At 42.6% G+C, this 21421-nt stretch overlaps 1 protein-coding gene across 13 annotated transcripts in view; it reads right to left on the bottom strand.

Annotated features, from left to right (window-relative positions):
• Dnc (phosphodiesterase dunce) overlaps window positions 1–21421 on the bottom strand; it is a 302183-nt gene that overhangs the window by 82920 nt on the left and 197842 nt on the right. Inside the window, exon 1 of one of the 13 annotated variants that reach the window (XM_070654261.1) lies at window positions 10037–12029. The exons of the other annotated variants lie outside the window; for them this stretch is intronic. Coding sequence (XP_070510362.1) covers window positions 10037–10179 — 143 coding nt within the window. The 5' untranslated portion in view covers window positions 10180–12029. Of the gene's footprint in view, window positions 1–10036; window positions 12030–21421 lie in introns of those variants that run through there. 13 annotated transcript variants of the gene reach the window in all.

Genomic DNA, 21421 nt, shown 5'->3' with positions numbered 1-21421 from the left:
CGGCCCGCTCGACTGAAACTGTTAAACCGCCAGCTTGTTATCGGCGGACACAACGCGCGGGATCGATTGTTATGATGTTTATGATAGCTTTTTCAAGAGCTGTTAAAGGCCAGAGCTATCACGAACGTAGCGCCGGCTTGTAGCGCCTCCGTGATTTACAATCACGCTTTTTGTGACACGGCTGACTCGCGGCCGACCACTTTCACTTGATAAGTAGGATCGCGAGGGAAGATAGGGTAAATTACCGCGATAAGCGAAACAGCGTGAAATGTCACATCAGCGACTTTAGGACGATAAAATGTTGACGGGGCAAAAGATTGATGCGATTCCGATTAACAGTTTTTTTTTTTTTTTTTTTTTTCTTTTTTTTTTCCATCAGTTCAGAATAAAGTCCCACTTAATTAATCTAAAAATTTAATCAGACTCCTGTACTGTTTAGTAGCGCGTCTATCTTACGTTGTTAATTTTCAACGTTAATCATCTTGGTAATGAAGTTTCAAATTTAATTCTCGTGACAATTAATCGAGTTGCAAATTCCTAAAAATAAAAGTCTATCGGTCTGAAACTAGTTTGGAATATTTGCGATAATAATCGCGAGCAGGCAGCGAGGCGGATAATATTATTTTATTATTTTACCGGAAATTGTACATAATGTTACATAATGCATTCATTTTCTGCATATCTGGATCATCAACCGACTGACGAGTAAAAATAGTTTAACGTTTCGCGTACCCCGACAATTTAATGCGGAAATCGCAGACGTCTAAGATCGCTGAACCGTACGTGTCCGGGTCATTAAAGAACTTGAAAATAGTCGCACGGTGAAATTAATGATAATCCATAAAACGTAATGTTCGTGAAATTTATTACGCACTGAGCATTTGCGGTTGCGCTCTAAATATATCGCGATGAGTGAACGCATCTAGGTGACGTTTTTAGAGCATCTTCGCGCAACGCGTGGATTACTTTGGCAACGATACGTTGCTAAGGAACACTCATCATTTATAATTTTATTAGAACCACCGCGATTATCGTCCTGCCGCTATTGTCGCCGTAAAAGCCAAATTTAACTAACATACGCAACAATGACGAATAAAAATATCGCGTGAAAAAATTATTAAAAAAAAAAATCCTTGATAGTAAGATCTTAGTAAAAAAAAAAAGAAAATAAAAAAAAAACAGCGCGATATAGGGATACATTGAATTACGTGGCTTGCATAAAAGATCGAACGCTTGTTTTTGCTTGCTCAACAAATCAACCGTAGACGTGCAAATAAACGTTCGGATTAGCGTGCGGCCGTATACCCTGTATCGACGATGATTTTACGTAACGATCGGTCGCTTTCCGACTCGAAGAAGATCCGTTCGAATTCACGGAGATGTCCGCGAAAAGAAGACGACTGCGTGGAAGTCTAATTCGATTAGAATGTCCCCTCGGGTGACAGAGCAAACGGAGCGAATTCTCGCGCCTTCGCGTACAAACATACGTTTCATATCGCCTGTCCTCTCGCACGCTAGTCACCGTCCCCCCTCCTTTTCATATACTCGACATACGATATCTCGTGTGTATTACCTAGGTGCTCGTGTGGGTGCTGGCGTACACTAACGCGGCGGTCGCCGGGCTGTGTGTGTGTACAAATCAGATTTGATCGCACTCGACGATAGTTCGGCAAACATTCGTGCACTCACCGTCGACGTGCAGACTTTTATTGCCTTCGAAGTGGACGCGGGTGTTGCGGAGAGTATCGCGCGATATTGGGACGACCGGGTATTCGCCGTGACCCTCGCGCGACGTGTCGTGTGTCACGCCAACCAACGCCGGCAATTAGACCATGAGGTGCGTAAAAGCTAATCGCCTATACTCCACTCGATAACGCATTTTCCACGGCGGCCCGACGAAAAATCCGAGTCCCTCACCTCGCGATTGCGCCGCGGCGCTCGCGTGACTGACGCGACTCCAAATTTACGCACACGCCGGTATGTTCCATCCGTAGAAAGATTTTGGAAAGGCTCCAAAATAAAATTGCAATTCCCGCCTGACAGCGCCGGCTGTTGCTATCGGCGTCGGAGGCTTTAAGCGCTGATATCCTGTTATGCACCAGACGTTGCGCGGTCTTCGTGCATATATATAAGATGAAAACAATTACGAAAATCGCCGAGCCGACGGCTACTTCTTTCGCGCGGCACATGTAACTTACGTAAACTCCGCCGCGTTACGCAACCTTGACAGCGCGGTTGACCAGATTAATAATAGTATCACCTGGACTTACCTGCAACAGAAAAGAGAAAACTTTTTATTAAGACGTATTAATTTTTCTATAACATATATGTAGCTTATCCTCGTAACACTTCAGCGTTGTCTACATGTGCTAGGGTCGCGTGGAAAAAGATTGTCAAGCAATATCGCTAGCTCGAAGAAACGGAATCTGTATATGCTCGAAAGCTGTTTAAATTATTCTAGAGATGATAATTCAGGAAGCATGCGTTATGCACAAGCAGAAATTAAAATTATAATCATTTCGTCGTTATGGATCGGCGTGACATGCGTCATCGGTCGCAAATCAATGACGAATACGAAATAGCCACATCCTCAAATAGCAAAGTCCTGCCGGCGTTTTACGTTCGTTAGATGAACTGCACATTATTGGTTATTATCATGGGTTATTATTATTATCGTTCTCATTATTATTTCAATGCAAAAACGATATCTAAAAGCATCCGAAATTATTTGAAGCGGGTCAACGACCGTTTTACGTTTACGAACGCGTGCCAGAAAAGTGCCCCCGCATTGTGTCGCGAAAATAAAAGAGCTAATCAGGAAACGAGATGCCGTTGATATTTGTCATAATTCATAATTAAAAATCAACATTAGTTTTACGCAATGTTACGAAACTTTTAACAATTACGTGAATTTTCGTAAAAAGAGAGACGGAGAGGCAGAAAATTTTATTTATCCTTTACAGAGTGCTCTGTAAATTTGAAATCTTCTCGTATTAATTCTCGCCGCGGCACTATTTAAACACGTAAATATTCATGTAAACGTTAGATATATATAAACGTGTAATTTTTAAAAGCTGGGAGGGAAAAAAAAAAAAAAAAATTAAATCTACATTTCACTCGCCAAGTAAAACATTATTTATACCCTTCGCAGATCTCGGGCTTCGAAGCTATTGAATTCACATCTTTGTACCCCCCGATCTCCCTCCCTCACGTATTCATACATATAATACACCGAACGCGGTTTTAGTATGCTTGACGTCATGCGCGACTGTAATAAAGGCAGTGGCTTTGTGGTATGTTCGGATTCTCAGGGTTATCAGGGAATATCGGAAATTTGGTGGGAATGTATGAAATCGTATATCTACATAAAGCCAATGGTGCCTGTAAGATCCGTACTCCGTTTACGCAAAATGGTGCAAAATCGATGATGTGCGTGACTCCCTTCGGCAAATCGTGTACAGTTGCGCGAAGTAACGCCGCGAAGTTTGACCCGATCACTAAAAGCCCAAAGACGGCCGTTTCTTTTCTGGGCTTCCTCTAGATTCGCCTGACGTACGACCGGCGATCGATTTTTACCGCGGAAGCGAAAAAGTTCAAAGGCTCGTGCACCACAGCCCTTAATGTTATTATCTGAATTTTATGTGGGAAATAATATATGTGGCGCGCGTCTAGCGGAGAGAGATTTATGGCCCGCGTTTTAATAATCAATTTATACGTTAATCAATATCGTACGTTTGCGATATCAATTCGAGATACAAGATAACGTAGAATTAAACTCTACAGGTACACGAAACAACCTGTGTCTGATAGAATAGCGTGTACACCAGGCACAGTAGTCGATAAAGAAGGTTGCCGTTCTGATACCACCAATCGACCAGTTTCTCTTGCCGTGCAATGACTAGCCTTTTCTCCTACGAACCGTTTGGCGGCGGTTTAATGTTAGCCTTATATCACTTCTTTCCCTTTATCCGATATAAAAATTCGTTCCAATACAAAACGAAAATTTTTCTCGTGTAGTATAATCAACATATCGATATACGCTCTACGTTATAATAATTATTAATAAAAGTTAGTTTTTAAATAATAAAATTAATCACCCCTTTCTAGATAAAAAAAATAAAATAAAATAAAATAAAATACTATTTATTTCGCTATAAGTTGGCATAAATTTGACTTAATAAGTCAATAATTTAATAACTTTTCCGACGTAATACGAGTTCGGCTGACATACTTTCCAACGTAACCAATTATACAAAAAATCTTAAGCTATCCGTGGATGCAAAAGAGAAAATCTTAATCTCGAGCAGTACGAGCGAATGAAGGAGAAAAAGGAAATCGATGAAAGTCCTCATGCGGAGAAACCGCCCTTCAACTAAACAATGAACCGGTGCCAATGCCGTGGATGAGGCTGTCTTGAGAATTCTTTCGAGATGTATCCAAAGAGGAAGAAAACTAGTTCGCGAAGAGAAGCGGCGCAGTCTGGATTTAATCACCGGTTGCTGAATCATCGAATACAATAAAGGTTACTACGTTTTCTGCAAATTACTTCCACGGATTCGATAAGCGTACACGAGCGCTCGGTAATTGGACGACTTTCATACCTCGAGTACGTGAAAACCGCAGTACAACCGAATGGATATTCACAAAAAGAAAAAAAAAAGAGAGAGAGAGAGAGAAAAAGAACCCCGACATGCGAAATAGAACTTTTTCTTTTTAATTTAAAAACGTCATTTACAAAAAAGAAAAGAAAAAAAAAATGCATTCAGAAATATACCTTTCAATTATCACCCTATAAAGCTTTGTATTTTTCACTGGAATTTTCATCAAGCAATTTTACACGATGAAAATTAAAATTACGCAAACTTAACTTTGCTTTTAGGCGCAAGTTAAAATTCTACAAGTAAAGTGAACGGAAAACGGCCGGCAAGACTCCTTGTATAATTAATGTAATTCGTTAGAAAAGCTGTGAGCGCGCTTAATCAATACGGCAAACTGCACTGTAAAATGTTATGACCAAACGGTATAAATGGATTTCAAATGTAAATTTTATTTTTTCACATTATTCGTATACAACGTGCTAAATAGTATTAAATTTCATTCGCGTTTTAATCGATTCAAAGCCGTTGCTCTAACTTTAAAGAGGGCGTAATCGATTACTTGCGGAGGTCCGATCGATTGTAATTAAAACATGAAATTTTACGAATCCACAAATTTTCCATACCCACATTTACAGAAACATTTCTAAATCCGCGACGTTAAAAAAAAAAAAAAAGTTCTGAAATTTTTATCTCCAATTGTAAACCTCTCTAATTAAAACATTTAATTACTACGTAAAATTTACGTAGTATAAAGTGATTTAAAAATGCGGAATAAAAATTCAGTGCTTTAATTCACGTAAGGCGGGAAGGCCGTAATCTCAGAAATTTATTTACGATCTACCCTTTTCCACATCGGCTATCTTTCCTTCGGCTTTGGGAATTTAATCCGTATCCCCGGTAGGGATTTACAAAACGCTGTTCCATTTTCCTAAACACATGCATGTTGATGTCGACGTTGCGGCGGGGGCCGTCGACTGAAGTGCTTCTAAAGTATGAGAGAAACGACGGCGCGGTGGCACACGGGGTACGGAGAAAGACGGAGATTCTCGCTGATACGCACCTGACCACGCGCATTTGAGGGCATCAGTGACGTCAAGGCTTGGAGGCGGAGGTTGCCGATTACGTCACCGGCCCAGCCAGCCAGCCTCCACCGCCACGACATCGATCAGCGGCACTCGTGGGAAAGGCAGGGTACCGACAGTGGAGAGGAGACGAAGACTGGGCCACTTTCCGAAGAAGGAAACATCGCTAATAGCCACCGTATCGCCGCGGTCTATTAATTAAATTCCCCGATTACCAGCCGATATTTCGCCCAATCGTTTCTAGTGGCCCTGCAGGCCAGAGGGTTGACGAAGAAATTCGATTCGAATCATTACTGACGAGACCGGAAGCGCGCGCGCAAGCTCGGTCTCCAGCGGTCGCCAGCGCGCGCGCTTCATCTCGCGGTTAATAACCTTCCTTTTTCGTATTCGACAATTTCAACAGCGATCCTGGCTCCTGGATATTACGAGGTTCGCCGTGGCAATACTCGTTTTAATTTATCTAGGCGCTATCGATTTTCCCACGATTCGGGCACTGTCGTGAATTCGTTAATAATCCCCTTTGAATTTACGAACATTGGATTCGAGATTCGCTGAAGAGAAGTTTCCAAATCTTGATTGCGCGCGGAAAAATTGACGAACTCATTTTGCGAAACCACCTAAATTCAGATAACTTTTTTTCTTTTTCTCTCTCTCTTTTTTTTTTTTTTTTATGAAATTTGAGGATAAAAGAGGATCTTGGTTTTCTTATTCGCGTCAGAGTTCAGTGATGATCTCTAGAGGCGTGAGAAGTCGTGATAACGAAGTGCAGCGTAGTAGGCGATGTCGAATAGCGGTTACTTTTAAAACGCTGTTTGAAAAACGGTCTTTGATCGGGAAATGTCTCTGTGACGACGTCTAAATCGACCCTAATGGAGGTGGCTTTTATGTCTCCTGTACAATAATCTGCAACGAGACATTTTCAGATCGCGACGTTTTATCGTCGCATCGCGAATTCGTACGTCAATAAAAATCGACAATCTTATTTTATTCCTACAAGAGTGTCTCTTTCACGTACGAAATGTATACATATATAATATAAATCCCTTAAAAATACAACAAAATAAAATAAAATAAAACGTAAATACTTTTACACGATTAATAAAAAAAAAAAAAAAAATAAGAATTTATAAAAATTTTATGCGCTGGTATTCCTCGTCGATTTATATTTAATCACAATGAAAATTCTCGAACAAAGCGCGGACGGGATATTTTGCGCGACACGCTTGCGAATCGCAGCGCGGCGAAGCGCGGCGTTATCGCATCGCATAACAATTAAATTGTGTTCGTGATGCTGCGCGAGGACGCGGCGACTTTGGAAACAGCATCTAAGCCGTCCGATTGTGCACCCACCCGCTTGCGTAATCTGACTTTCAATTATACTACGAGATCAGAACCGGGCTCCTCGTTCCTCCCCCACATCCCCCGTCGTATCGACGCGCGCGAGGAACGTCTCTCGGCAAACAATGCAGAATAGTTGTAATTAGATATTTGCTCGATCCCTTAATGAGAACTCTACGCTTGCGAAGAAGCCAACCACCTTAAAACTTTCGCGCTGCGGCACCGCCGAGTCTTTCGGTGCGTTGGATTACATTTATAACGATATCACCCGAGGGCGAGAGGGCGGAAAAAGGGGGAGGGCAAAATGTCGTTTGCAATTGCGTTAGATGGAAACGCATAGGTCCATTATGCTATGATTAAATTCGAACAACGAGATCTGCAAGAAGTTTCAACATGTAAATTCATTACGCGACAGCTCTCTTACCTATTTGCCTTATACCGGCTTTGTCTCGGTAATACTACTAGCTTCGCTACGACACTCGCGATTACCACTTGCTGTTTTCTAGGAGAATCAATTAAGAAATCGGTGTCTTCGTAGTCTCACCGTTTATCACACGAACGCCTTATTTATTAAATACAACTTTCGAGTGACGAGAAAAAAAAAAAAAAAAAAAAAAAAAAAGAAAAGATAATTTTTGCATCTCTCTTTTTTATTGCGATAAAGTATAAGTTTTTTCTTCTAGAGGAAAGAACCTGGACGTTATTTTTAACGATATCATTTTTCCAGCCGTGATATTTACCATTGAAATGCAAAATCGCTACTAACTTATACATGCAGTAAACGAACCTTCCTTTCGCGGCCACGGAAAGCTCAGCGCGGCGCATCGTCTAGCCGGCCGATTGTTCGTTTACCTCGCCGCTTAATCGGGCTCTCAATTATCGCGCAATCAAGACGACCTAATTTCTCGTTTGCTCTTTCTTCCCCTCCCATCTCTTTCTTTCTCTCTCGCTCTCTCTTTCTCTCTCTTCCCCTTCCTTCCTGCGGAGGACAAAACGTAACATGTTCGGGACCTAACGTGCACCGATACGGTTTTGCGTGTTGGGTGGAATTCTCTCTCTCGCGCGCGCTTGCCGTGCTCAGCGTCACGCGTTACGTGCAGCGGCGTTTAATGTTGACGTTAACATTTCGTTTGGCGTCCGGGTCGCGCCGCCGAGACCTTTCGAACCGAACTGACTTTCTTTTCAATGCCATCCGCCGGCCGTACGGTGCGCTCCGGCGACGCGGAAATGGAAATTGCATACGCCGGCATTGATATGCAGCGCGGGCGCGCAGAGAAACCGGATACCGAGCGAACGATGGGAACGGTGTTCGATCCAAGCCGGAGTTTTCGACAAGCGACAAACGGAAACGCCGGGAGAAGATGTTGAGCTGTCCTCCACCGCGTCCGACAAATACGCGATAACCGAATAAATAACTAAGACTACGCAAACTACGCATAACGCATTATAAAAATACATTGTTCCACTTCGTTCTCAACATCCGACACCGCTCTGATGGGGATCGATAAATCGATAGATATATATATTTTTTTATTTGTCTCATGCTTCTTTGACGATATAAGACAACGTCGAAGATGCTCGTTCTAGAAATTGCAGAGAAACTCCCGCGGTGAGTCGTGAGACGAGAGGCGAGAAAGAGAGAGAAAAAAGAAAAAAAAAAAAAAGAAGTAACGGATGTAGACGTATAATGGTTAAGCAAATAGTTGTCACTCTTTTGCGAGAATCCAATTAACTTTAATGGAATAACTCTCGACTAAAATCGCGTTTCGTGATTTTCGGGCATTTTGTAGTAGCACATTTGAATGATGATGCATATACACGGAACAGTCCGTAGCAAATGAATTAATTTCCAATTTCTTTTTCACGAAATGGAACAAAGGGGGGAAAAAAAAAGTTGAAATTTACTTTCGCAGTTTGTATATACATATATGTACATATACATACTTCTTCAGTATAATATGTTACGCATCCTAGTTGGAGTGCTGACCAAATGGCAATGAACCTTGGCACGCTTTTTCTACTGCATCGTATACGCAATGCAACAAATCGCCCAATGCAACGAAAAAATTGCAAACCAACTTCTTCTTGTTCGCTCACGGCGGCACAACGATCGGAATAATCGGACGTGCTTTATAATCAATATAATTAAATAAAGCTAAGAAGCCAGGTTACCATCTGATATAAATATCTCTTCAAATTTTCATCTATTCGCGTCGCAATAAATATTCTTAGAGATGGGAATGAAAGCTGTTTTTAAATCGCGGGCGAAAGCTAAATAAAAAATATTTTTGCGGATTCGTATAAGATATTCCTCACCCTATTTAACCGGCCGCCCTCTAAGATATTTATACGTTTTCGTCGTTCTCTCTTTCTTCTTGGCAACCGGGCACTTACGTCATTAGATTTATTACTGTATCTTACGTCATTAGATCGACCTTTTGTCTCGATTATTTTTTAATAATGATCGCGCTATCCAAGTCACTTCGCATGGATCTATTTGAAAAATATCCGTCTGATCGACAGACGACGTGCAAAATTAAAATATAAATATACAAGTACGTTTTGTCTCTAAAAACTAAACGACACGATATTATTCGAAGTTATAATAAAACGTAATATTCGCCGTGACATCGCTGAGATCGCGTTTCTTAGAGTTTTTTTTTTTTTTTTTTATTTCGAATTATCGCCTTCATGGATCTTACCTCGTTGATTTTATCGAGCGGGAAATTTCTAGCTTTGTTAGCGGGACAGCGCGAACCAATCCAGCGTTCGCCGACTGTCACGCAAACCGCGCGATTTGTACGCTTTTAGAATTAAACTGTAAGTACCGTAAAAAGAGAAACCTCTCCTTTGTTTCCCAAAGAGAAGATAACTTATATCGCCATTCCGCCGTGCGGCTCGCTTAAAGTATATCAAAGTTTGCGCTCGACGCTAAAAATATCCACGAACTACTCTAATCACGAATACCCATGGGGCACGTTCGCTACATTAATATCTGACGTCTAGTAGCTCACTGACCTATTTGAGGGATGAACACGTGGTCCGCATGGGCAGCAACAATTGCTCAAACGTTTACGTCTACGCGCACACCAATCCTGGCCCATCGTCGTCGCCGTCGTTTCGTGACATGTAATTTCCCTACGAGTCACATAACGGCGCATCTGTTTCAACTCGTCGGAAACGTCGCAGTTCTGCTGGCTCACACGAGTTTATTTCTTTCGTACCATATTTAGCGGCTCAATTAAGAAACGTGTCGCGCGCCGGTTTTTGCGCCCGGGGAAGGGAAAAAAAAAGCCCGGAGACCGTTTGCATGTCCTCGTTGGCGCGGCGAGTCACATTTTTCAGGCGTTGTTTCCTGGCCGAGGACGGACAGTTTCGATTTTCCCGCACGAACTAATCCGTAAGCCCGGGAATTTCCACATGCAATTTTCCATCTCGTAGGTCGCATTTTTCGCTTCGATCCAGAAGTAGTCGAGAAAACGCGCATTGATCCACCATTTCAAAGGACACCTATGGTAAAAGCCCGCCGTATCCAGCGCGGAAACGACGCTAATATCTCTCGAATATCCGGCGGGGGCTCCTCAACGAAAGTGCAGTGTTACGATAGTTTTCAATTTCACGGATTCTTTCATTCCTTCGAAGAATTCCTTCCGGCGTACGAGGCATTCGCTTACGTTCGTGATTGCCGATCATATCTATTTTCGACGGACGTCGATGATGCTGATTGGAGCCTTTGACGTTGCGGAAATCTCGTTATCGCTTTTTTTTTGTTTTTATAACGTTTCGATTACATTATGTAATTGTTATGTAGTCTAGTAAATGCGACGTCGTCTCGAATGAACTGTTCGATATCGCGCGACAGGTAACAAGCGGCGTTTCAAGACAGGATTGTAGAGCAGAAAAGGAATGCGTGGAGCGCTCTCAATTTTTTTTTTTTTTTTTTTTAATAAACCCTGCGGTATTAAAAGTTCCCTCGGCGAGGAATCTCGGGCTCTCGCCCGGTTCTAGGCAATTTTATTGTACACCCGGACTTTAAGTGCGCCATAAAAGTGTTACCTCTCTTCTTCGGTGTGGATAAGAAAAATATTATTTCACCCCGAAACGATTACGCTGTCGGGTTGACAGATATTCCGGAATGTGCAAATGTAACGAAAGAAAATACTCACGAGGTATTTCCGCATTTTATTCCGCGGGCTCTTGGAAGACGTTAAAACTCGTGAGATCTATTTTTGAGCCCCGGGCGAATTATCCCGCCTTTCCTCTCCCGTGCAACTTTATCGCGCCGACGAACAAAGTGCAATTTGAATCGGTGACTATTCATTACCTTCCTCCTTTCTGTTGCAAATATTAAAGCGGCCGCGTCCGATCGTATCGGATCTCATCGGAATTCAGAATTTGCATTCCGCCGCATCTTGTTCAACAGCACGTCAGTCAGCTAATTTTATCGTGTATCAACATTAGCCTCGTTATCTTAAAGGAAATTGGAAGATCTCGTAGCGGACGTGTAGCCTTTGATTTCGTGTCGAAATCAGTGAATTTATAAGTCCACATTTATATGCAGCACCTTCGGATGCATATTCGTTGTTTGGCATTCAAGGTCGTTAATGCACGACTTGTACTACACACCCCGTGTAATTTATTCCGAAAGCATGTATCGTTATTACTTCGCAGCTGCATAATTTTTTGTTATGAATCATCAAAAAGAGCCAACGCCAGATCCTTATCCGCCGCGCGTTGGCTGGCTGGTTTCGTAAAAACTTCACTCTGGACGATCACATGTTTTCTGCGTAAGGCGCACGCGATAATTTTCCTCGTCGAACCGTGCCTCCGCCTAGACGCGACGATTTTAATACCTCTTATTATCGAGATGGACGCGCATACCCCGAGGTTACTACTTAAAGCCACACAGACACGAATCAATATTCAATCCCCGACGTATCATCCGAACGCGATTCGTTGCTAGGAGTGACGATTACGCGATAACGTCTAACGTTCGTGAACAAAGACGGTTTGCTCGAGAGAATTTTTTTCTCTCTTTCTTTCTTTTTTTTTTTTTTTCTTTCACCGCGGTTCACTGGAACTGTCGCCACTCGTCATCTCCGAGAACCCGTCGACGAACGTCGTCTGCGCCGGACTCGACGAGATTGCGCGAGCGTCATTGCGGGACTTCATCGCACTCGTCTCCGGCGTGTCTCACGAGCGAGCGTGGCACGGGAAGTGTCTTTCCGGCGTCGGGGTCGCTGGCGCTCTCACAGCACGCGGATCAATCCGGTGCACATGGCCGCACCAACACGCACGATGCACTCGCTGGTCCTACCCACGTCGCACATGGGATCCATCGATGATCGATCGTCGACGGCGAGGGCGGCCGAGGGCGACGCGCGCTCTCGCGACGCCTCGCGTTTCCACGTCCGGGGCGGCCGCGACACCAACGTCCTGGCCCTCAGCGAGGCGGACGGATACCCCGCGCGAAATACCGGAGGACACGCGCGGTAAAAAGAGATCCTGGGGACGATCCGCGGAATTCGGCGTTCGCGATCCGAGGCCGGTTGGGAAAGACGCGGCGAGACGCGACTGTGGAATTCGTGCGGGCGAGCTCCAACGTGGCTGCAGGACCGCAGACGTAAACCCGTGGATGGGGTGGATGAAACGAGCGAAAAGGAGAGAAGAGAGGCGGGAAAGGGGGAGAGAGAGAGAGAAAGAGAGAGATACAGACAGAGAAAGAGACAGAGAGAGAAAGGGGGAGAGAGACACAGAGAAAGAGACAGAAAAAGAGAGAGAAAGAGAGACAAACCGAGGAAGAGAGAGTGTGAGAGCAGGGCAACAGGGAGAGAGACGGCGGTGAGTACTACGGAGAAAGACGGAGAGCGAAAGCACGACGGAGAGGAGCGGCGTCGTTCTCTCGTGGCTGTATCGACGCGAGCGCCTCCTTCGTCGACTTCCGCGCCGAAAACGCCGGCGCTCACGGCCGTCCGGGGTGCCGGAGGGGTTCGGTGGAGAGCGCGAGAGACGCGAGAGTGGGTGATAAAAGGCTCGGTAATTAGAAAGAGGGAATACGCTGCGAGTGGTAACTGATTACGGGATTAATTAGAAGGCGCGCACCACGTATCGCGTGTCGCCGATGCCGCGGAAAAATTTGACGCGAAGTAGAGGAGCTCGTACGTAGTCAGACGGCGCTTAAACGCGAGGGACGACTGGCGAAGCGATAAAAAAAGCGGAAAGAATAATTCAGGACGAGCTAAGGAAACCGCGGTAGAAAAGAGAAAAAATAATTATTCACGGGGAGTGAAATGTGATTCAGGCTGGTATGTAGAATATGAAGGGAAACTGCCCGAGCCACGGGGAATAGAAGCGCACAAATGCAACCGGGGCGGAAATAAACAAGGGGAAAAGAAGGGCTTGAATACGTCGGAGAATACAAGTAAAAATTTTCAACTGCGACGACGACGGCGATGGACTTCCAACAACAATGAAACACGAAGATGCACCGAAGATGAACGCGGAAACCCTAGCGGATTTTTCTTTCTTTCCTCTTTTTTTTTTTTTTTTTTTTTTTTTTTTTTTTCTTTAACTTTCTCTCTCTGGGACGGTTTACTTTTTATTCCATTACTATTATATTGTCAGATATCGTCTCGCTTCCTCATTACTCATCTTACTTTCATTGTTCATAAATGCATCGAATAATGAGTATAAAATATCAGATTTTCGATGACAAATATAATCGTTATAATTGCAGTTTAATCGTCGGTATTTATTAAATATCGCCGAACTTCGCAGAAATGCATTAATATTCCGGCGAAAAATAACCAGCTATAATTTTTTCTTTTCTTTTTTTGTTCTTTTTTTTTTACGTGAAAAATCAGTATCTGCGACAAGCTGAGAGATTTTAAATACTATATCGATGTATACCGCTTAAGCATTGATCGTTAAAACGTTGGTTAGTTTCGTGCCTATACATACAACCGCCGGTGATTTACGTTGATCCCAATGAAAGAGCAAACACGAATCAAAGCTTCAAAGCACCGAGCTATCGATAATTGGCGCGATTAAGCGATTATCTAAATGATTAAACAATTAATCAATGGGCAAAGCCGTCAGAAAATCAATCGCCAAACATCGAGCGCAGCCCGACACACGAGGCGACAGCCATGTTTCGAAAATTGCGTGTATCGCGATCGTTCCCAAAACGCACGTTCTCGCATACGGTCCGGAGAGTGGAAATGCCACGTGCTCGGAATGACACACCCACGTTTCGTTCGAAATCAATCGAGTGGCGGGAAACGTGCAGCGTCGTATGTGCACGAAAGTACCTAGATCCGAATCCGCGCTGCAACATAATACAATCTGTCGGCGACGGGACGAACTTGGCGAACTAAAGGACTTCAAAGGGTCCGAAAGTTCATCGTGGTATTTAGATTAGCAGAAGGTGAAGCCCGGGCACGATCAACGACCGCGATTTATTGCCCCCGCGTTGGATTAGCCGATTTTCCAAGGCAGCGGCTCAGACATTATATAGAAATATCGCACGCTACCCCGCTTCGGTCCGCGGCGCGCTCTTCATCCGGATTTAATTTGAGAATCGCGCGTGACGTCGATTAATTTTGAGTGGCTCCCAGGCATCTTAAATACCGAGGAGATAACGTCACGCGCGAAACTGTCAGATAGCGATAGGCGCAGTCAATAAAACGTGACGGTATGTGTTTTCGAGCCAATAAGAAGGTCGGGAAGAAAAATGGTCCGATGGAATTGTCCGATCGAGTCGCGGGGAGCTAGTTACGTCGCGAGAAGGATGCGAGAACCGGCTGGAAAGCGAAGGGGAGTAGAGAAGCCAATAAAACATGCGACGTACGCGACGAGAAATACGGTATGGTGGCGGGTGCCGTTTATACGGAAAACACGGATCCGTGACCTACGCGGTATATACAGGACCATGGCCACAAGTGCCGTGAAAGTCGCGAATAATTGTTCACCCATGACCTACGTAACGATATTGGCCATATACACGCGACTTTAATCTAAATAACCACGTCGGAAGGGAAAATATACATATCTTCCGCTTTCGCATGCAAAGCCTGGGAAGAATGTTTCGTCGAGAATTATTTCAGCGTACCGCGGCATTCTATTCTCTTTCTAAATCCTCGGAATAACATACCTACCCGAAGATATATAAATTTGAAGAATATATATCAATAGGGAGGATAATTAAAATGTTAAACCTCTTGTGCAGAAATGCTTTCGATTAACGTCTTCGATTTAGCCGCTAGTAGAATAAGTCGCGAATAAGTCCCGGACGCTTTCTTTAACACATGACACACTTACGATGCAAAATCAATGGCATCGAAGGCGCCATGATTGCGTGCGATAGCAGCGGAAAATTTAAGAGGATACATTTCTCTCAAGATCATGTATTAAGTATTTTATTCCTCTTGTCGGAAATATAATAGGGACGTAAATAAAGTAAGAGAAGAACGGAGGTCAACTACAAGTGACAATTAAAATTCTTTGTACTATCGGCTCTTATATTGACTTGCAGATGTTATATAACTGCGAAATCAATCTTTCAATAACCTAAATAATTCATTTACTTGAGATAAAAATTTTTGAATATAACAATTTTTATATATATACGTGTCAAATGATAACGTATACAGATTGCTGATAACTATTAGAGGAGAAGGGGGGGGGGAAGGGAAAGTAGAGAGGCAAATCTCGAACCAAAAAATCGATGAAAAACTAATTCCAAAGACAGTAGGGCTTGCAATCTGATACCGGGCGATCAATCGATTGAAGTGGCGTTTACAATGGGAAATCAATAAATGTATTCGACGAACACTCCGATAGATATGAACGAGAATTTCGGACGAGAGAATCTTTAAAGAGCCGTACAATAATACAGTAATATTACTGCATTATTAATAAAATGCAGTGAGTCTCGTCCCGAACGTATTAAATTTCCGTAAACTTATTTTTTTTGTAAAGTGAACGCATATACGTGACAAACAATATTTTAATTGAAATTAATATCGCAGTTCTAATTTTATACCTCGCGCGTTCAAATTAATGACCATAACGCTAATGTCGGGCAATAAAATATCAATTTACCTCAAAAAGTTGAAGTTTACTTGTATTACGTTTAGTTGCATATATTGGGAGAAAAAACTGTACGAAATATTAAAAGTTAATTAGTTTCGTGTCAAAAATTATTGTTGCAAAATTATTGCAAAGTAAAAAAAAAAAAGAGAAAGAGAGAAGAAGATTTTCCGACAAATTTTAAATCAAATCGGTATAAATTTTACACTCGTTTTGTATTAGTAACTTGAAACCTCAAGGGATGCATTATGCCTGGCATTATTTCCAAGCGCGCTCAAATGCATCCCGCGATGACACCATTTATCGCCCGGTGCTCACTGAATTTGCATTCCCGGGCCAGTTTTCAATTTGCTCCCTCCGAATCCTAAGAACGCCGGTGCTTCGATGACGCTTTCAATACTCGAAGGCTTTTTACCTTCTCATCCACTTCGACGATGTCTCTGACGGTCCAATAAAATGTACTACTATTCGATTCTAGCGCTTTAATTTATATCGCGCGATCACTGCGGCGCTGACGTCCCCCGGAAAAGTAGAGCGTAAAGAAATGTAATCCATATTCGATCATTTTAATAAAATATTAAATAAACATATAATTATTTCCACGTACAGCTAGGAAACAAATTTAATACGCGCTCCAAGGGAACATTTCGGCATAAATATTGCATTAGATAAGTTTATACAAACAGCCAGTAATTAAATTAAACGGAACTCAAAGACAAATTTTGAATAATAAAATTTTTAATTCCAGTGGCAAACTAAATTAAAAATGTAGCTCAGTGTGTACATAGAAGTTGAAATCCAATTATCTCAGAAAATAATGCACCTTCTTTTACGTTCATACGCTACGGTTAAATAAATAATATGTACACTAAATTGTAAATGTCCAAAAAAAAAAAAAAATAAAAAAATAAAAAAAAAGGAATTACGTTCCTTCGCCTTTCATGCGAGAAAAGTAGAAGAACAAGTAATTGTAATGCGCTGTACGATAACTTTATAGATGAAAACAAAGTTTGACCCGACGGAATATTGATTGCAGGAGTCGCGGCATCGTGCTGCCGCGAACTACTCGTCCGCTAAACTTAATACACACCCTGTGGATCGATTTTGTAGTCGGTAAAGCAGTCGACGTAATCGTTATCTTCAGCGGCGAAGCTGTGCCGCGATAAAATTCCGCGGAATGTGCATCAGTTTCCAAGATTTTCCGCAACGGCACCACCGAGAGAATTACATTTCAAATCGCCGGATATATCAATTTTTCCGCATTGCAGGAAACTCGGGACGCTCTCTACAGTGTCGTGTCTGTCAATAAGATATAAACAATTCTCCGCTTATTAGTTTTACATAATCGCACACATGTAGAAGACTTTGAGTCATCGGAATGCTATCTGTTTTCGTAAAACTTCTGTTTAAAAAAAAAAAAAAAAAAGTGTAATTTTATCTTCGTCTTTATGACGGCCAGCAGAAACGGTTACGAAAATATCCCGCCGGGAAAAGATCTGAAGTAAGATCTTTTGCGTTTTGCCGCAAAAAGACGCATAAACAAAATTGCGTATTTTAAACAGGCGCGTCGGTATAGAATGATACTTATGTAAACGTAGCGATTTGGCAGTCGAGAGCCGCGATCCCGCCGAGCTTTCGACGACAAATCCGTCTCGCGCGCGCTCAACACTTTGACAATTCAGCATAAAGCGTTTTCCCACTGAAGAATAGCTTCGCTCGCTTCTCCTTCTGCTCGCGCTACGAGCGCAATATTTATTCCTAGATTTAAATATAAATGCGACCGTTGACTCAATTTCGCGGGGAAAGGCCTTCATCGATCTTAAAAAAAAAAAAAAAAGAAAAAGAAACAGTCGCGGAACGTCTCCCAAGGTTTCCGCTAGAGGAAGTAGGTCGCAAAGTCCAGCACGTCGTAAGTGTAATAATTTGTCCGGCTTCGGATTCCATCTGAACCAAACTACCTTGGAAAGATCAGTTAATCTCAAGACAATAGTCTTAAGCGTTGGCCGTGCTTGCCGTTATCCGGGCGGTGCAACTTATCAGATTTAGATGGGCAAAGTTTCGCGAAACACGGAGGGAGAGAAAGAAGCGAGGAAACGAGCTAACCCGCCGTAAAGTTTATTGTAATTAAATTATAAGGTCTTAGCGGACGGCACACCTCGCTTCGGAGCAACTTGATGTCGTCGCGGAATTACAATCGCGTTTTTTATTGGTATTATTCATTTATTAGTTTAATCAGCTGTCGTGCTGCCAATCAATATCTCCGACCCGCGCAAGGAAACCACGAATTACAGTAATGGTCGAGATAACAGAAGAAACTCGGGAATAGTCGAGGCGGAATTAGATTGGCATCAAACATCGCCTGTTTTCATTAACAACGTCGTGTTAGCGGGATTACTCCACGCAATCTGGAACTGTTAAAATATTACACAATCTCCGTTAATTAATACAACGGTGCTTTATAACAGTGTCGCGCGCCGTATCATCGATAACAAGCGTACACACTGCCGCGTTTGTAAACAGACACAAAGAAACATCGACGTGACGAACGCAGACAAGTTGTAATTTTCAATGTTTCAGCCGCGGCAACTTCGTTGCCGTTTTAATATCAATTTTACTAAAGTATATTTTATTTTATTTTATTTTTATTTCCGGTATCTACGTCGACGCCGTTCGCGTATGCTCGACATTTCTCCCCGCCGAGCTCTCCTCGTATTTGCCAAAGTTCATATCGCGGGCAAACATGTAGCATTAGCGGAAGAGGCCGCGAATCAGATGAAACAATATTAACGATTCCACGATTCCCCGGCTCGTCACGAACGATAACAGACTCATTGGACGCATAACGAAACGTGTAATTTAACCTGGAGGAACACAGGTCGACCAGTAATGTCAATGCTATAACCCAGCCATATTGATCCGAAGATATTCTTCTTCCTTTTACTCATGAACGTTATGTTCCGTTTCCGCGATGTATATACCAACGGCGTATGCTCCCGCCGTTGAATGAAAAATGTAATTCACTTGCCCGCAAAAGCCTTGAAAATACACAATGGGGAAGACCTTTGCTTTATAACAAACTGGATTTACGCATGCATATAAATTAAATTACAGCTTGCAGCGTCATGTCCGTCGCATTAGCTAATTTCGATTTATCTTTGAGAAACAAAATAATTTTACACAATTTAATTAGACTCGATAGTTAGAAGAAAAAGAAAAAAAGTTGAAATTAATTGACTTTACTTAAATATAAATTAATGAATTCTTCGGGACAACTTATAAGAAAACCTTCGGAGAATTTCAAAACAGTGTCCTACTTGAGAAAAAAAAAAGAAAGCGATTACGAATTTATCGTGTGCAAAGTTTCGTCAGTTATCATTTCGCGGACACACTTAAGCCGCTATTCGCAAGTAATTTGTATGCACAACTGAGTAACTAGGGCTAGATCTTAAACGAATCAAGGTCGTGGCGACCCTCAGTGGCATATTACTATCGATCTCGCGGAAAAATCGTTAAAGTAACAACGCAAAACGAAGTGGCCTGGCGCGAATAAGGATCACATGTCGAAATGATCGATCGCAGGTGGAACATTAAATCTTGGGGGGTTGGAATACAGTTAAGCTTCTGTCAGCCGCACGTCAGGATAGCGCTTGTAAATTGCACGCGAGGTAATCATTTAGGCATTTACGCCTACGATGCTAATATTATCATTACCGACGGAATAATTCCATTATTCATGTTACGTTCATATAAGACGATGAAAGTTAACTTTGATTCCTCACGTTGTACCGGCGCTCTTTATCGTAAATATCCCAAGTCTCATCGTCGATCCGCTTGGCGTGATAAAGTAAACAGGATAGAACATCGCCTAGCTTTAAATCCGGCGCAATCGATATAATATTTAAATCCGAGTGGAACAATGTCGTTATAAGTATTCTCGGCACGTTGTTTCAACATTACGTGCCTCGATCGCGAGCGAACTTCGGAACAAAGTTCGAAATTGCCTGCTTCCAGCGTGAGCAAAGCGTGTAACGCTCCATCATCGCTGTTTCTAAATTAACTTCGGCAATACACAACAATTGCAATACATATTAATGTCGAACGCAAGCTAACTTTTCCGGCGATAAAAACACATTTAGCCCTCAATGCGGCCGAGATTAAACAGACAGCGAATACTTCAATATATGCCGAAGATTGATTATCCGACTGCTCACTTTCGGCAGCGCCGATCCCCTTCTTCTTCCCCGTGATTAATGCGAAACAGTTTTAATTAATAGAGAGGCTCACCGGGCGCGATGAATGTGAAACGTATATTCTGGAAATACCCGAGTGGAAATTGATTCCCACCGTTGCCTAATAATTAGCTAGCCAATTCGAATTCGGCAGTCGAGCGAGCGTTGCGTAAAGTCAGCACACAACAGTAGATTAGTACGCGGCGAAAAACGTTTAGATATCTATTTAGATACATACACTGTCCGCGCTGGACAGTGACCAGACGACCGATAATAAACAGATTTTTTTTTTTTTTTTTTTAAATTACAACTTTATTTTTTAAAGATAGCCACTAAATAATAAATATTTTCTTATAATTTATAATTAGTGCCAAGCTAGTCACTAGTTAAGAAATTTTTCTACTTTCAACTAGAAAGAATATTTAATCTGAGCGATCTAACCACTAGCTGCAAAATCAGACTAGCTAGATAAATTTTCACTCGGGTAAATATAGATCGAATCGCTGCTCCGTTAACGATCTATTATTTCTCACGCGTCCCATCGCAAGGCGCTAGAGCATCGCCAAAATCGTAGTTATATCGGAACTACGTCACTGTTTTAAGTTGAGATGCATCCGCGGGATTTGCGGATTGCAAACCACATTGCTACTTACTGCGCCGAGCTTAATTTACAGGGCCACTATGCTAAAGTTCAATCCGGAGTTCTAGTCAGCTACTCGACAAGCAAACACGTTGCAATACTGATCGATTAATTAGCGTGTAATGTCACGCGTATATACGAGAGGTTAAACGCGAAATCGGTGAAATAAGGCGAGTAAACAGTCTCTCATTTTCGTTATGCTTGCAAATGAACCCTGCATGCAAATACGGGCGAGAAAATGTCGAAACGTAGGCAGGAAATCGTTTATTCATGTCGCACGGTCGGCACGCTCTTAGAACGTTGCAACGTCCATTCCATTTAGATGCAATTTGATGATTCCTGTCGAGCTATGTTGTTACGTGGCACGGTGTGCGTCAAAGGACGCGTAATTGATGGGAAGTTATTCCCGTCCCATTACTCCCCTTGGCCCTCGCGCACAACTGG

The sequence above is a fragment of the Cardiocondyla obscurior genome, linkage group LG03, assembly GCF_019399895.1.
Source record: "Cardiocondyla obscurior isolate alpha-2009 linkage group LG03, Cobs3.1, whole genome shotgun sequence".
Lineage (NCBI taxonomy): Eukaryota > Metazoa > Arthropoda > Insecta > Hymenoptera > Formicidae > Cardiocondyla > Cardiocondyla obscurior.
This window is presented reverse-complemented; position numbering and strand designations above follow the sequence as displayed.